This window comes from Budorcas taxicolor, chromosome X (assembly GCF_023091745.1).
Source record: "Budorcas taxicolor isolate Tak-1 chromosome X, Takin1.1, whole genome shotgun sequence".
Classification (NCBI taxonomy): Eukaryota; Metazoa; Chordata; class Mammalia; order Artiodactyla; family Bovidae; genus Budorcas; species Budorcas taxicolor.
Genome location: NC_068935.1, coordinates 123,322,843 through 123,340,499, shown reverse-complemented (window position 1 = coordinate 123,340,499; position 17,657 = coordinate 123,322,843). Strand labels below are relative to the sequence as shown.

The 17,657-nt window shown below is 35.7% G+C and overlaps 1 protein-coding gene and 1 non-coding gene across 2 annotated transcripts in view; one reads left to right on the top strand and one right to left on the bottom strand.

The window, feature by feature from the left end:
- The window catches only part of CNKSR2 (connector enhancer of kinase suppressor of Ras 2), a 281,300-nt gene that overhangs the window by 99,402 nt on the left and 164,241 nt on the right, over window positions 1-17,657 (top strand). The window contains exon 5 of the mRNA XM_052663048.1: window positions 14,371-14,412. Coding sequence (XP_052519008.1) covers window positions 14,371-14,412 — 42 coding nt within the window. The remainder of the gene's footprint in view (window positions 1-14,370; window positions 14,413-17,657) is intronic.
- LOC128070714 (U6 spliceosomal RNA) lies at window positions 6,924-7,027 on the bottom strand. Its single transcript, XR_008201684.1, has one exon. It is a non-coding gene; the product is annotated as a U6 spliceosomal RNA (small nuclear RNA).

The following is a 17,657-nucleotide window of genomic DNA, read 5'->3' as shown; positions in this document are numbered from 1 at the left end:
TGAAACCGACGTAACATTGTAAAGCAATTATCCAGTTAAAAATAAATTAAAGAATATTTTGAGGCTGCTTCTGTTTCTTCTCCTTTTAATGCTTGTAACTCCAGGGAGATGAGTTGGGTGGGGGCAGGACGGGAACAGTGTTAATGGCACTTGTCTCCTTGTGAAACTGGGAATAAGCTGGTGAATTAAAAATTATAGTGGATAGGAATCAGAAACTTGGAGGGGAGGGTTGGTTTGGAAGCTAAAAAAAGTTCCTATTACTGCTGTCCATTCTGCTTCCCACCCTCCCCAAATAAATCCATGTATACATTTCCGAGTATCATTTAGAATGCTTTTGTAGCTTAAAAATTCCATTTTTTTGATCTGATAGCAAATTTGAAAACCTGAGCCATAAAATAATATAGAACGTGATATTATCGGACTATGCACTGTCAAAGCAGTAGTTATCAAAGTATCTAAAGGGAAAAATCAAAAGGTTTGATTAGGTAAATTACTGGTTCTGATTCTGTAAATATTTTGTTGTGTATCTTGCTCTTAGTTAAGTGCTATCTGCAAAGTTTTTAAATCCTTTTGAAATGTCTACCCTAGCACTAAGCGGCAGTTATTAATACTGTAATTATTAATTTCCCTTTTAATGTTTCACTGTTTCCCACAGCCCTCCATACCCAACTAAATATCTCACTAGGCTTCCTGGTTCTTCCCATTTAAACTATCTGCATGAATACTTTCCTGTCCTATCCCCCTACCTGCTTTTTAAAATTGAAATATATTCTGCCCTTGGCTCTTCAGTTCACCTTTATAACCCCTCCCTCAAGCCATGTCATCTGGATAAATCCTATATCTTATGACAAAATTATTAGCAAGAAAAAAGGGCTATATAAAGTATAATAGGCAGGCAATGGTATTATTTCTATTTTGAGGTTGGCAAGATGCTTTTAGAACTTAGCAGATTTATCCCTCACAATAATCAGGTGAAATAGGTAGACTATATATCATTATCTCAATTTTGTCAATGGATAAATGGAATTTTAGAGAGGGACAGTGACATGGTCAGTTAGTGACATGACCAGGACTTAGGTCCAGCTGCTTTGACATGGTTTGTAATACTTCCTGCTCATTGTTTCTCAAGTTTGGCTTCACCTTGGAATGGAGTAAAAGGCTTTTTATTTAAAAACACAGATATTGGGTCCCATCCAAGATCTATTAAATTAGACTCTCTTGGTAGGGTTGTAATCAGTTTTTTTTTAAAAATGATGCCTCAGTTGATTCTAACATAGAGCCAAAGTTGATAACCACTGTGATATAGTCACACTGCTTTAATGAGATGAACGTGAGGTAGGAAGAACATGTATGTGATCAAGAACAGTGCTTCCCAATGGTTGGTCCAAGGACTATGATTCACCCAGGGAAGCTTGTTAAAAATGTAGATTTCTTGCACTTCACTACGGTATGAATGGTTGAGAACAATGGATCAGGAGGTCCAACTATTTATAGGTGATATCAGCCCAGAGCCCACACTTTTATAAAACAGGCTGAAGTTTTGAATATACAACTGTTGCTATTAGTTCATAGTTTATTTGGGTCATAAATGCATTTCCAAAAGGATTAGACTTGTTCTTCAAAACATCAGATATATATGTTATTAACAAAAATGGTCACTGTGCATTCATAATAGTGGGAGAACCCATGCTAGAAACTAATGTGGTATCAACAGACAGAGGTAGAAACTAGACTTACTAAAACAAGAAGGAATAGTAATATTTTAGCATTTTTATAAACCATATTATGCGTTATTTGGACTATATAGTTGAATCATTACACAAAATCTGTGACACAGATTTCATACCTACCTTAGATGAAAGCAAGAAATCAAAGAAAATATAGAACTGCTCTTTTTATTTTTTTTAATATAAATTATTTATTTTAATTGGAAGTTAATTACTTACAAAAGGCACTGGTTTTCTGAGATATTTTGCCCAACTGCTGATGTAGTTTTTAATAACCATGGCCTCTTGAGTTGGGTCAGAATAACCACTGATGTTAGATAGGTAATTCATAAAAAGTTAGACCCTGACACAAGTAAAATAATGGATTGAAATTGTAATCAACAGGGACAGGTTGAAGAACCGGTCAGAATTAAGTAATTAGGACAAGTGAGCATAAATCAAACTGCAAAAAAATGAGGTAAAAATTCTCTAAAGTACAAGATGGGAAAAGACTAGATTTGCATGAAGGTAGTAGAACGTAATCTGAGGTTAATAGTGACTTACATTCTGTGAGGAGTGACATAGCACCTCATATTCCTGAAATGAAGAAGTACAACCTGTAAAACTGATGAAATAGTTGTTGCATTAAACTCTGTGCTGGTTAGGTCTTCATTTGAGTGAGTGTTCTGTTTTTTCCCCTTTTTATTTGATGGAGGATTTTATCAGTCAAGATAAGGTTGATTATGCTGTGGTAACAACCTGAAAATGTTAGTGGCTTTTAATAATGCTCATGTCCAGTGCTCATGTTCCATGTCCATCCTGGGTTGCTTTAGCTCTTCTCCACATCCTCTTCATTTCACAGCTCAGACTAGCCTCTTCTTGAATACTGCTTGCACAGGGAAAAGAGAGCCTGGTGAACTATGAACTGGTACTTAAAGTTTCTGCATGGAAATAAGACATAGCACTTCAACTCACATTTTGTTGAACAAAATAAACCATAGGTCCATGGACAACATTGGTGGCTCCAGGAAATTTACTTTTCCCTTAAGAAAAGAAAGTATATATTTAGAAATTATAATACAAATCTGCTACAGTATTGAACCTATAAAGAATTTCAGTATAGCATTTACTAGAATTTTAAGGACAACAATGTTTGTTTGAATATAAGGAAAGAGGCAATAAAACTAGGTGCTAAAATTTTGAATATTAAGAAAACAGCTTGGTAAAGGTTGAATTTGAAGAATTTCTTCTTTTCCCGCAATGCATGTGTATGCATGTTTGTATGCATGTGTGTGTTTCTTGGTATTTGAAGTATAGTCTACTGGAATATAGGGTGGGAAGTTTGGTGGGAAGGGGAGACTTTGGTGAGAGGGGGAGACTTTTGAAATTTTTCAAAGCATAAAATTCTACCCGATAATCTCTCAGTGTTATGACTAGGAAACGCCAAATGGATACTGATTCCATGTAGTATCTATTTTGAGGGTGTACAATGTTCAGCCTAGGCATAAGCTAGTATTATTACTTGAACAATTTAGTATTTGTTATGATTTAAATATCATCATCATTGATCTAAAAATATTTATTGAATGCTTGGGTAGATGTCACTTTTTCAAATGTTGGACGTAGTTACTAAAAGAAAAGGTTCCATTTTGTCTATGAAAGGGCAATCTAAGCAGGTAAATTGGGCAAAGATGCATGAGCTTAAGGAATTTTTTAAACCAATGCTTGGAATTTGTTCACATATATTATAACTTCCATTTATTTTCTGGCAGTCAGATGTATGGTCTTGAAGTAAAGAATTAATGTTTAATTGATAGCTTTATTTCCAGTGGGGTGTGGTATTAATCTGTGCTTGAACTCTTCAGTTGGATTTATCACAAGGGAAAAATTCTCTCCCAATTTTAGACACTATAGATTTTCTTTCCATTCTCTAGGCAAGAATACCAGAGTGGGTTACCATACCCTCCCCCAAGGGATTTTCCCAACCCAGAGATTAAACCCAAGTCTTGCATAGCATCTGGTCCCATCACTTCATGGGAAATAGATGGGGAAACAGTGGAAACAGTGTCAGACTTTATTTTTTGGAGCTTTAAAACCACTGCAGATGGTGATTGCAGCCATGAAATTAAAAGGCGCTTACTCCTTGGAAGGAAAGTTATGACCAGCCTAGATAGCATATTCAAAAGCAGAGACATTACTTTGCCAACAAAGGTCTGTCTAGTCAAGGCTATGGTTTTGTCAGTAGTCATGTATGGATGTGAGAGTTGGACTGTGAAGAAAGCTGAGTGCCGAAGAATTGATGCTTTTGAACTGTGGTGTTGGAGAAGACTCTTGAGAGTCCCTTGGACTGCAAGGAGATCCAACCAGTCCATTCTGAAGGAGATCAGCCCTGAGATTTCTTTGGAAGGAATGATGCTAAAGCTGAAACTCCCAATACTTTGGCCACCTCATGTGAAGAGCTGACTCATTGGAAAAGACCCTGATGCTGGGAGGGATTGGGGGAGGAGGAGAAGGGGTCGACAGAGGATGAGATGGCTGGATGGCATCACCGACTTGATGCACATGAGTTTGAGTGGACTCCGGGAGTTGGTGATGGACAGAGAGGCCTGGCGTGCTGCGATTCATGGGGTTGCAAAGGGTCGGACACCACTGAGCGACTGAACTGAACTTGCTCATTGCGGGTGGATTCTTTACCGTCTGAGTCACCAGGAAAGCCCAAGAAGACTGGAATGGGTAGCTTATCCCTTCTCCAGCAGATCTTCCCTACCCAGGAATTGAACCAGGGTCTACCTGTACTACAAGCAGATTCTTTACCAGCTGAGCTACCACGAAGCCCTTGTGATATATTAGATGGTCATTATAGTGAGTAACTTGAACATGTGGAAGCTAAAGAGACTTATTATTACAAAGAAATTTTAGCTTCATTGAATAAATATAAAATTCTTGATATCTTTTACATAATGCTAATCTTTGTGCTGAGAAAGCCCCAATTATTTTTGTTGAAAATATCTGCTGAGATCATGCAAATTGAAGTCTAACACCAAATTCATATTTTAAATGATTTTAAAACTGTGAAACTCAGTCTTTTTGTACAAAATAGGAGTGTGAAGAAACTAAGTGTACCGTGCTAGTTTATTTAGCAATTAGTTTTGGTTTTAACATATGACTTTAAAGTTTTGTTTTTATACCTAAGCTATAAAACCAATGTTAAATACTTACTATGGAATATGAAAATAGAGACTCAATGGAATAAAATAATCATAACTGATGATTCACATTTATAGCATATACAGAGCCTCTGGAGATATTAAAGAGAGAGTGCAGTTGAATATAGGGTTCCTTTTTTGAAAATATTGACAGTCTAATGGGAAAGACCAAAAATTAAGATCACTGATAGAAACATAAAATGCATACAGTTAGAGTTATCTGATTGGCCTTTCAGGACCATTTTGGATTTGTTGGATTTGCCTTGATGGTTTTTGGATTTGTTGGAGAGCCACTTAGATGCTGAAAAAAACTCACTTCTGCTTATACCTCCAAGTCTGTATATGCTAAAAAATTAGTTTCCACATTCATCCAACTGTTGGAACATTAGTCTTTCATTGTCAAGTAAAAGATGAGTGATTAGAGTCAAGTGTGGTTTCATTTTAGATGAACTCCTGTGGGAGAACTGGAACAGAACTTTGGAGAGGAATATGATCCAAGATACAGAAGAATATAATTATGTTCACCAACAGAAAGACTAAGATGGTCTCTAAGGTCATGCCCACCCACATTCTCCTCCTATTCTTGGTTTATTGCATTTTTTGTTATAACTCATAACCATATTTAACCTAATGAAAACCTTAGCCAATTTTTAAAATGGGTCATTTTAAAATTTCAGTAGATCCCATCCTTCATGAACATTCTTCTCATTTCTGAAATAACATCAGGAAGACTAACAAGTTTGTGATCATTGAGTCGGTCACAATGGTGAAGGGACTGCCAAGGAAGTAATTGTTGGGTTATTATACTTCTGCCTTGTTTGCCAAGGACATTTATCTGAAATGAGAATTAAACTATGGCATTTTGATAACATATTCAGGAAGGATGTTAATGCCTGTCCATTCACCATGGACATTCTTCTTTTCACTTGAAGTACTCAGTCAGTTTCAGTCTCTGATGAACCTAATTTAGTTTGAACTTTTATCTTTCATCCATTGCAAATCATTTATCATTGGCACTGCTTTCTCTGTGCCCACAAAACTATGTGATGGGTACTTGAAATTCATTTTTCATGCTCGTCTGTATTTTGTCCTACAGAGAGAATTGGTGTTATTGTACTGTGGGCTACTGTAGATGTCGTAGTAGACTGGACTCTGCCCTTTGCTGAAGGGGAAAAAAATGAAGGATCTGGTTAATGACTGGGAATTAAATCCCTTCATGTTTTCTTCCCAGATATTGCTTTTTCTGTTTTTTTGTTTCTTGGTAAATGGCTTTTCCAGGCTTCTCTGGTGGCTCAGCGGTAAAGAATTCACCTGCCAATGCAGGAGATGCAGGTTTGATCCTTGGGTCAGAAAGATCCCCTTTAGAAGGAAATAACAACACACTCCAGTATTCTTCTCTGGGAAATCCCATGGACAGAGGAGCCTGATGGGCCACAGTCCATGGGATCACGAAGAGTCTGGCATGTGTTAGCAACTAAACAACAAATGGCTATTCCAGCTGTTGGATGGACTAAGTACATTTCTCTAGACTTGTGCTGCTGTCTAATATGGTAACCACTAGCTGCATTTGGCAGGTGTTTTTTTGGCCACATTGTGTGGCTTGCAGGATCTTAGTTCCACTACCAGGGATTGAACCCAGGCCAAAGCAGTGAAAGGATGGAAACCTAACCACTGGACAACCTGGGTATTCCCTGAATGTGGCCATTGAAATGCAAATTAATTAAAATTAAAGAAAATTACATATTCAGTTCCTCATTCGCACTGAAGGCATTTAAAGTGCTTAATAGCCACACATGTTTAATGACTTGAATTAGCACAGACATAGACTATTTTACTGTAACTCTGTTATCACTATAACTTTTATTAGATGTCTCTGTAACACTTTCTCCAGTTACTCCTGACCTCGTAACTAACTTCCTCCATCTTTTTTTAATTAATTTATTTTTTATTGAAGGATAATTGCTTTACCGAATTTTGTTGTTTTCTGTCAAAACTCAACATGAATTAGCCAAAAAATATGGAACGCTTCACAAATTTGCATGTCATCTTTGCTCAGGGGCCATGCTAATCTCTGTATTGTTCCAATTTTAGTATATGTGCTGCCGAAGCAAGCACCATCTGACTCCTAAACATTATCTGATCTTGTCCATAGCTGTCTTCTCACTACACATATTCTTTGTTGATGAATTCATTGTTGTTTCATTTTTCTTATACCTTTAACTCTCTCTTTAATGTAAATATTTCCCAGCTTGGATTCTATTCTAGATCCAATTCAGCTTTTTTTTTAGCTACTTGCTGAGCAGCTTTGTATAGGACTGGCCAAAAAGTTTGTTTGGGTTTCCGTACATCTTACAGAAAAACCCAAATGAACTTTTGACCAGCCCAATATATGGCCTCTCTCTCAGCCACTTCTAATTTTACATGTCCAAAATAGAATTATTTTATTTTCTCTAAACTCTCTCCTATCATCTCTACAGTGTTATTCATCCAATTGCTTAGACTTGAACCCCAGGGTAATGTTTAACTTTCCCCTCCCCATTATTCTCTATACCTATCAATTAATTACCAAGTTAGCTCATTGCTGGCTACATGTATCTCATCTACCTTTTTACATCTCCCCTTCTGCCATCATCACCTTAGTTCAAGCCCTGATCACATATCATATCTTCTATTGAAAAAGTATTCCAGCTGACCTCCTTGCATCCAGTTTTGCTCCCTTCCAAATCCATGACTACTTCTTCATCGTTTTCATGAAACATACATTTGATCACAGTCTTCCCATACTCAAACATTTGTGAGCACTTCCTTTAGCAGAGTAATTTGCATATTTCACCTTCCCCAGAGATGAAATGTCTACTTGGTATATTTTGAAAGATAACACAACTTTGAAGAGATTCTTCCCTCTGAGACATGGCACCAAAGTTATTCTTGTAACTAAAGGAAAGAAACAAGAGCTATGAGAAAAGAGAAATGTCTGTTTGAGTTGTTAAGCTAGACCAGATAATTTGAACTATAGTTTCATCCCACCACCCCCGTATTTTGTTAAAACACACACACACTCATGCTTAGCATTCACATTGCTGTTTAATACCAACCATGGCACTAAGTGTAAGCTATCCTGACTTTAACCTCTTCCAAATAAGTCACAAGAAATTGTCAAGTGATTGAGTTAAGTCTTTGCTACCCCAATGGAAAATGAAAGTCACTCAATGTGTCTGAGTCTTTGTGACCCCATGGACTATACAGTCCATGAAATTCTCCAGGCCAGAATACTGGTATGGATAGCCTTTCCCTTCACTAGGGGATCTTCCCAACCCAGGGATTGAACCCAGGTCTCCCACATTGCAGGCAGTTTTTTTACCAGCTGAGCTACCAGGGAAGCCCAAGAATACTGGAGTGGGTAGCCTATCCCTTCTCCAGCAGATCTTCCTGACCCAGAAATCAAACCAGGGTCTCCAGCATTGCAGGCAGATTCTTTACCAACTGAGGTACCAGGGAAGAGGGAGGTTCAAAATAGATTGCTTTATAAAAATAAAGCTTTTATTCCCTTTAAAACAACAAAATTCCCCCAGCCTATCATTGGTAACTCTCCACAATATGACTCTTTATTTTCTAGACTTTCTTTCTCATTGCACTCACCTCATGTATCTTAGGCTCTAGCCAAATTGGTTTCCTTATCCTGATAGTGTGCCTTTGTTCAGTGTGTTCATGTAATTTGGCATGATCTTTCCCCCTGAACCCCCAATTTCCAGACTTAAAAGTTATTTAAGCTCAGTTAAAATACCATCTCCTTCAGAAGATCATTCCACAGTTAAGAAGTCAGAACTTATCTCCTTTTTTATAGGATCGCCTATTAGCATTTATCTTTTTTACCTTGTATTATTATTTGAGTAGTTTCACCTACTTCTTTAGAAAATAATGAAATAATGATGGCCAAGGATCAAGTTTAATTTATCTTTGATCACCTAATAGTGCCTTATAGTGAATTGCATTTAGAAGATGCCAAAAAAAAAAAAAATTCTGGTGAATGGTATTATGACTTGGGGCTTCCCTCATGGCTCAGTGGTAAAGAATCTGACTGCCAATGCAGGAGGCATGGGTCAGGAAGATCCCCTGGAGGAGGAAATGTATTCTTACCTGGGAAATCCCATGGAGAGAGGAACCTGGCAGGCTACAGTCCATGGAGTAGCAAGAGTCAGACACGACTTAGCAACTAAGCAACAACATTGTGACTTGAGTGAGTGAGTGATTGAGTAAGAGTATAACACTAACTCATTACATGAATTAATCAGTGAAGCAACATAGTGTAGAAATTTTGATACCTTGAAAATAGAATATGTGAGGTACTTGTATGTAAATACCCTTATCAAAGGTTTGCATGGCTGGCTTATTTAAATATTAGTTGAAAGCAAAGCAATTAATGACCTATGTACTGTTCTTGTGACTATCTATAATACACAGCTGATGAGTTGTATTATCTGTACTGAACATTCTAATCCCCAAATGACAAAGTATTTAGCATTTATGGTAAAATAGAGGATAGAAACTTTTTATGTATTCTGCTCAGTTTAGCAGTTGGATCGTGGTTTCACTAAAAGGATAACTGATTATGATTCTGTGGGGTGATCTTACTTTCCTAAGGAAAAAAGTGATCAAAATTGAAGAAACACTCCTCATTTTATAAATATTGTCTTATTAAGAATTTGATGCATTTAAATGTGCATCACATCATTTGAAAAAGTGTTATACATGAAAAGGATAAAGAAATTCAAGTGTTACAGCTACTAAAGAGAATTCCTGGGAGTGTATAGTGGTACAGCTCTAAATCCAATTTTAAAAATCTAAATTTAATCCTAACCTAAAAATAACTAGAACGTCAGAGGTGTGCCTTTCCATAGTGTGCATAAGTTCAAAAAATGGAGATATCTTCATATCTAGTGCACTTTTATTTTTAAAACTTGGGGTATGATCTTTTAGGACAGGATTTGGCCTTAAGTGTTAATAAAACTCCCACTTCAGAAGCAAATATTTTAAAATCACATTTGATGGAAATAAAATGACTTACTGATGAGATGAATCCCCCCAAAGTACCTGCTGTATGTGTGCCATGTGTGTGTGCTCAGTCGTGTGCGACTCTTTGTGACCCCGTGGACTGTAGCCCACTAGGTTCCTCTGTCCATGGGATTCTCCAGGCAAGAATACTGGAGTGGGTTGCCATTTCCTCCTCCAGGGGATCTTCCTGACCCAGGTATTGATTCCGTGTCTTTTGTATCTCCTACATTGGCAGGCCAGTTCTTTACCATAGCACCACTTGGGATGCCTCATAGCACAACACAGTGGTTTTGTTGAATTTTATTAAGAAATATTTAATATTTTAAATTTCTAACTAATTGACCTTTGATATGTTGATTTGTGTGATTTTTGTGGCATTCATAGTCCTAAAGTTATTAAAATATAAAACTTCTTGAATACTGTAGAGTTTTACATATTGTAACTTATTTAGATGAATGCCTATCTTCTTAAACTGTGCTTCTCTAAGCCATGTTTTATTCATCTTTATATTCTTAAAACAGATGATTAATATTTGCTGAATCAAGAGCTATACAAATAAATAGCTGTATACATCTATCATACATTATCCAGTTAGTTTAATATATTCAATATTATTAAACTTCATTATAGTTATCCTCTTAGATACTCAAACTGCTCCATCTCTGCCCAGGGAGAATTCTCTTCATATTGACTTCTGAATCCTACTGACACAGTCCTTGTAATCTTTAATAGCTTCTTTCTATTTTGTGTCCTAATATAATTCATGCTCCTCTTGTACAATTCCTATCCCAGTTTGGTATTAGCCATTTTCCAAGAAAGCCTGTGAAATGGTATTTGAATACCACCAATTGTGGAGGGTTCATTTACTACTAAATTGGTCATTGTTTCTATGCTTTTTCAGTGGACAGAGCTAAGAGAAACATACATACATATATACATACATAATACATCAAGAGACTCTTTTAAGGTTTTTACTGATCTTCTTGTGTATGTGTCTTGCTTTCTCCTGTGCTGAAATTACTTACCAGTGTCACCAAGAGTGATAAAATGTTCAAATCAGTTTAGTTGTTCAGTTCAGTCGCGCAATCCTGTCTGACTCCTTGCGACCCCATGAACTACAGCACACCAGGCCTCCCTGTCCATCACCAACTCCTGGAGCCTACCCAAACTCATGTCCATTGAGTCGGTGATGCCATCCAACCATCTCATCTACTGTTGTCCCCTTCTCCTCCTGCCCTCAATCTTTCCCAGCATCAGGGTCTTTACAAATGAGTCAGCTCTTCGCATCAGGGGGCTAAAGAATTGGAGTTTCAGCTTCAACATCAGTCCTTCCAATGAATACCCAGGACTGATCTCCTTTAGGACGGACTGGTTGGATCTCCTTGCAGACCAAGGGACTCTCAAGAGTCTTCTCCAACACCACAGTTCATAAACATCAATTTTTCGGCACTCAGCTTTCCTTATAGTCCAACTCTCACATCCATATATGACTACTGGAAAAACCATAGCCTTGACTAGACGACCCTTTGTTGGCAAAGTAATGTCTCTGCTTTTTAATATGTTGTATGCGTTAGTCATAGCTTTTCTTCCAAGGAGTAAGCGTCTTTTAATTTCATGGCTGCAGTCACCGTCTCCAGTGATTTTGGAGCCCCCAAAAATAAAGTCAGCCACTGTTTCCACTGTTTCCCCATCCAATTGCCATGAAATGATGGGACCAGATGCCATGATCTTAGTTTTCTGTGTGTTGAGCTTTAAGCCAACTTTTTCACTCTCCTCTTTCACTTTCATCAAGAGGCTCTTTAGTTCTTCTTCACTTTCTGCCATAAGGGTGGTGTCATCTGCATTTCTGAGGTTATTGATGTTTCTCCTGGCAATCTTGATTCCAGCTTGTGCTTCCTCCAGCCCAGCATTTCTCATGATGTACTCTGCATATAAGTTGAATAAGTAGAGTGACAATATACAGCCTTGACGTACTCCTTTTCCTATTTGGAACCAGTCTGTTGTTCCATGTCCAGTTCTAACTGTTGCTTCCTGACCTGCATACAGGCTTCTCAAGAGGCAGGTCAGGTGGTCTGGTATTCCCATCTCTTTCAGAATTTTCCACAGTTTATTGTGATCCACACAGTCAAAGGCGTTTGCATAGTCAATAAAGCAGAAATAGGTATTTTTCTGGAACTCTCTTGCTTTTTCGATGATCCAGCAGATTTTGGCAATTTGATCTCTGGTTCCTCTGCCTTTTCTAAAACCAGCTTGAATATCTGGAAGTTCACAGTTCACGAATTTTGAGCATTACTTTACTGGCATGTGAGATGAGTGTAATTGTGCAGTAGTTTGAACATTCTTTGTCATTTCCTTTCTTTGGGATTGGAATGAAAACTGACCTTTTCCAGTCCTGTGGCCACTGCTGAGTTTTCCAAATTTGCTGACATACTGAGTGCAGCACTTTCACAGCATCATCTTTTAGGATGTGAAACAGCTCAACTGGAATTCCATCACCTGCACTAGCTTTGTTCATAGTGATGCTTCCTAAGGCCCACTTGACTACTGTCATGTAATTGTTCACTTGCTCTATCCTGTAAGACACACATAGCAGTTTCAATAAAACAGTAACAAACTAGCAACACTACTACCAACAATGTGGTTACTGAAAATAGTATAAGTGAAAATAGTAAAACTCGCTCAGTCATGTCCAACTCTTTGCAACCCCATGGACTATACTGTCCAAGCCTGAAAATAGTATAAGATTTTCTTTAACAATTCTTTTTTTATATCATACTAGGGATGTACAAATAAAGTATATTGTTAAGAACCTTGAAATAGTTATTCTCTGTGTGATTATTCTCTCACAACAGAATATACATTTAAATCATATTTACTTTTTTCCTTGATAAGAATCCTTTTGAATTATGAACATTTAATCCATATTGATTCTAGGAAGGTAGGTAATTAATGAAACTTGCATCCATTACAGCTGAAGCTAGCTATAGAGGCAGCATGGGGAAACTGGGCAACTTCCCAGCTTTTCCCAAGTTATCTCTTCCCAGTGTAATTGTGTTTGAAGTTAATTCTGTAAAATTGGACTCTTCCAAATTCAGATGTTCACAAGCACTTTCCAAATATAAATGTTTTATCTACATCTTGCCTCCTCTGTACACATAATTCATTCTTACTTAATAAAGAATTGACTTTATATGATTATATAGACATAGATGTGATTGTTTGTAACAGACCTTTCCTTTGGCACAGGAGCCCTTCTGAATGGCAAGACCCAGTCCTTAAGTATTTCTATTAGTTTGTGAAATGAATTAGACCAAATTTAATGTTAAAAAAAATTAGCCCCCAAAAGAATATGTGCTTCTTCTGGCAAGATATTGTGGTGAAATGGTGTTACCAAAAGCTATGTTGAACAAGATTCCTTTTTGTCAAAATTAAATTCAGGGGGAAAAGTGAAATGGATTCTCATTCCTTGAAATATGCAATACTTTGGAATATATATATTTTTTCAAAATTATCTAGCCAAATAATAATCAGTTAACTTTATATCTTGAGGTAAAAGTTATTCGTTTAAAATTCTTAAATCATGCAGAGCACCATAATTCATAGTTAAAATGTACTCATCATTTACTGTATGTCAGATAGTGCTGAGCCATTTATTTCATTTCCTCATTCGATTCTCACACATTGCTATTGGTTTACTGCTATTATCATGCAGTAAATTTTATAAATTCCTTGAGTAAACTGTACCACAGAAACACAGAGTTTCTAAGCAATGATCACTTTGCTATATTACTGTTTATTATAAGTCTAGCAATTGCAGCTAAAAAGACAATGGAGAATTTTTTTAAATAATTTTTTGTAATTTCAGAGACACATTTAGGGAAGCCCTATAAACTTAATATTCATTGGTAGCATACATTAATTTTAATTGCATAACACAAATATGTTTAATATAATATATTTTTGAGATTGTTTGTATGACTATTGAAATTAATGTTAATATTTTTTCTTAATGTTCCAATATATAATAAATAAGTATTTGAAATGTTGGACATATTTCAGCAAAATACATTTATTATATGTATAAGTTTAGACAAGAAATGATTGTAGTAATTTTTCCATTAGTTGCTTTTGCATCTATTTAATGTATATTGTCCTTTATTATGTGTGTTTAAAGTTAGTAAAATTAGAAAACACAGTTAAACAAAAATTAAAATAACCCTATAACTGACCATCAGACCAAATCAGTGTGAATGTTTTAGTATACAGTATTCCAGGCATTTTCCCATTCTAACTGCTGTTTTTGCTTGAGTTTCAAGACTTTTTCAAATTGTAGTACAGTTCCTAAGAAAGTGTTTTAAAAGGAATGTTTAATTTTTTTAAATTAATGTATGTGTTTCTTTTTTCAGGATTGTACTGTCTATGAAACAGAGAATAAAATTCTTCATGTGGTAAGTATACTTGGATTTATTTTCACCTTCATTGCAAAGTATGTATTCCTTTGTTAACTAGTTATTAAGTAAAAAGCTACAGCCTGTGAAATAGTGAGCCCTGTATATTTTATAGGGAAAGTACAAAAGAATCAAAACATAATAAGTTGTATTAGTTATAATCATTCTTTTTTAACTTAATAGAAAAATATTATACAGTGGTTTAAGACTATAGTATGTAGCAAGGTTAAAATGCCATAAAAGAAAGAATCTAGAGAAAAGGAAATTTGAAATAAGAATTTTTCACTCTTGATCTGTGACAAAAGGAGATCAGAGAAAAATGTTTGGTTTTATAATAGAGGTGATCCACCTCTGTTGTCATTTGGATGAAATACTTCATAAAATGATCAAACTGCGTTTACTCTGATTCTGTATTCACCAACCTTCTAAATTTTAATTTGGCCATATTTATTGAATCAGCTAATGACTTTGCATGTGTTTTATCTTATTACTAAAAATGTTGAGTATGAGTACATTATACTTGGTAAAAAGGCATCTTAATGAAGTTTGCTGTTTTTCTTTGTAAATCCATTTCTTGGTTGATGCTCATCTGCCCTAATAACTTCACCTCTATTAGAAATGAGTGACAACATAAATAACATTGAAGAAGTTTAGAAATGAATGTAGTATAATATTTACTTTGATTATTTTCCATTTCAGCTAGTGAGAATTTAAAGATTTTGTCTGATAATGATTGGGGCTTCCCAGGTAGTAGTAGTAATGTTAGTTGCTCAGTCCTGTCCGACTTTTTGCAGCCCCATTGACTGTAGCCTGCCAGGCCCTTCTGTCCATGGAATTCCCCAGATAAGGATACTGGAGTGGATAGCCATTCCCTTCTCCAGGGACTCTTCCCCACCCAGGGATCCAACCCAGGTGTCGCAGTGGTAAAGAATCCACCTGCCAATGCAGGAGACACAAGAGACGTGGGTTCGATCCCTGGTTCGGGAAGATTTCCTGAGGTAGGAAATGGCAACTCACTTCAGTATTCTTACCTGGAAAGTCCCATGGACACAGCTGAGTGACTGAGAATGTATGCTGATAATGTTTGAGACAGAGATTGGCATTAACCAATCAATTCACCTCAGAAAGCACTTGTATTTTCATGTTACTACTCTACCTCCTGTCTTGGCCTTTTTATGCAAGAATGGCCCAGCCTTCACTAGAAGGTTGTATACTTGTATATTGTTTTTCTCACAATAAGAATTATTTTTTTTAAGAAAATAACAAAATGTGTAGTGTAGCACTTGGTATATGATGCTGGAATACTTTATTTTTATCTTTTTTTTTTTTTTGACACAAAGTTAACTTTACAATGGAATACTTTCTTTAAAATTTCAGAGAAGTCTCTTTCTGAGTTTCCTGTAATATAGAAGGACATCAAACATTTCTCACTCTTCTGGAGACTGGGCAATCCAGGATCAGGGTACCAGCAGATTTAGTATCTAGTGAGGGTCTGTTTCCTGATTCATAGAGGATCCTCTTATAGTGGTAGAGGCAAGGGAATTCTCTGGAGTTTCTTTCGTAAGGACTCTAATCCCATTCAAGAGGGCTCTAAACCAATGATCTAATTACCTCTCAAAGCCTCCACATCTAGATACCATTATATTGGGGATTAGGTTTCAGTACATGAATTTGGGAGGAATTCATACTTTAAGTCTGTAACAGATGGTGAGGAATAAAAAAGTATATGAGTTCTAATTACTATTTTTAAATGAAAAATTTTAATGATACATCAAAAAATAATACAAATATCATTGAACTTATGTTTTAAAGAGACAAGCTCTGTTATTTCTAAATTAAACCACAAAGACTACCATTACTTTCCAGTTGCAGTTATCCTCAGAAAACAAGGATTTCCTGTAAAACTAATGAAACACAAATTTTCATCTGTAGATTCATAAACATGAACACACAAATTTATATAGTAGCACACTAAAAATATCCAAATGGTACTTAGAATCTGATGTAATGAGAATGGATATACCTTGCCGCTAGGCATGTAAGTTCATAAAACCTTTTTTAGTTAATTTTAAGACTCAAAAACATTAATACTAACATTTATGTAGTGTTTAAAATATGCCTCAGGCACTATTTTAAATGCTCTGTATAAACTAACTCCTTTAATCCTCATAGCAACCTTATGAGGTGGTTATTATTAGTGTCATCTCTATTTTACAGTTGAGGAAACTGAAGCACTAAGAGCTTAGACAACTTTCCCCAAGTGACATAGTTGGAATGAATTTAAGACAGAATTTTAACTCAGGCATTCTGGCCCCCAGAGTCTGTATTCCTATACAGAGTCTAGTCTAAAAATAAATTCTAAAACACAATAGCATTTTCTATGGAAAGTGTTTATAGCAGCATTATACGTAATAATGAAAAATGGGCAATAATAGGTTAATGCTTCAGTACACTATGGTGCATTCAAAGGATGAAATATTTATTCATACTATTTGAAGTTGTATTTGTGAATATATGATTTAATGAATAAATTTTCCTTAAATTTTATGAATATACCAAAAATATCTTTTGACAATATTCATGGAAAGATTCTAAATGATAATGTTAACTAAAATCCAGACTAAAAGCATTATAAACACAGAATAAATCACCACTGAAAATTGAAATAAAAATATTCTTTATTAATTTGAAATAGAAAATATTCTTTATTAATATTTGCTTATTTATTTGATAAAATAATAGCTGATTTTTGTTTTTTCTTTCAAATGTCATCCCAAGTTCCTTCAGTTAGTGTTACTTTTATAATTAAGTATTTATTATATTTATAATCCTGATGGCCTTTAATGGATAATTTTATTATCTATGTTGTGAGATTGTCAAAAGTGATTTGGACAACCCTTCGCCTAGATTTCCTATTCACCTTTTTATCCTTAAAATTGGAGAGAGTTGTTTATATTTAAAATGATAAAGTAATAGACTCTGAAGACCAAAAAGCTGGGTAGAAAAGAGCATTGGTTGGTTTCAGTGGTAGACAGAGCTATCTTTTATTCAGTGAGACTGAATAAAAGGAGATGGGACAGCTTGGATTTCCTTGGAATTTTGCCATTAAATATAGTGATATAGATAGCAGAGTGCAACCATAAAGGACAAAAGGAAATGCAGGTATTGGTGTACTATATATCTGAGTGATTGTCACCTGATGATAAAGAGTAATTTATTTCACCCCTCTTGATTTGATCTTTACC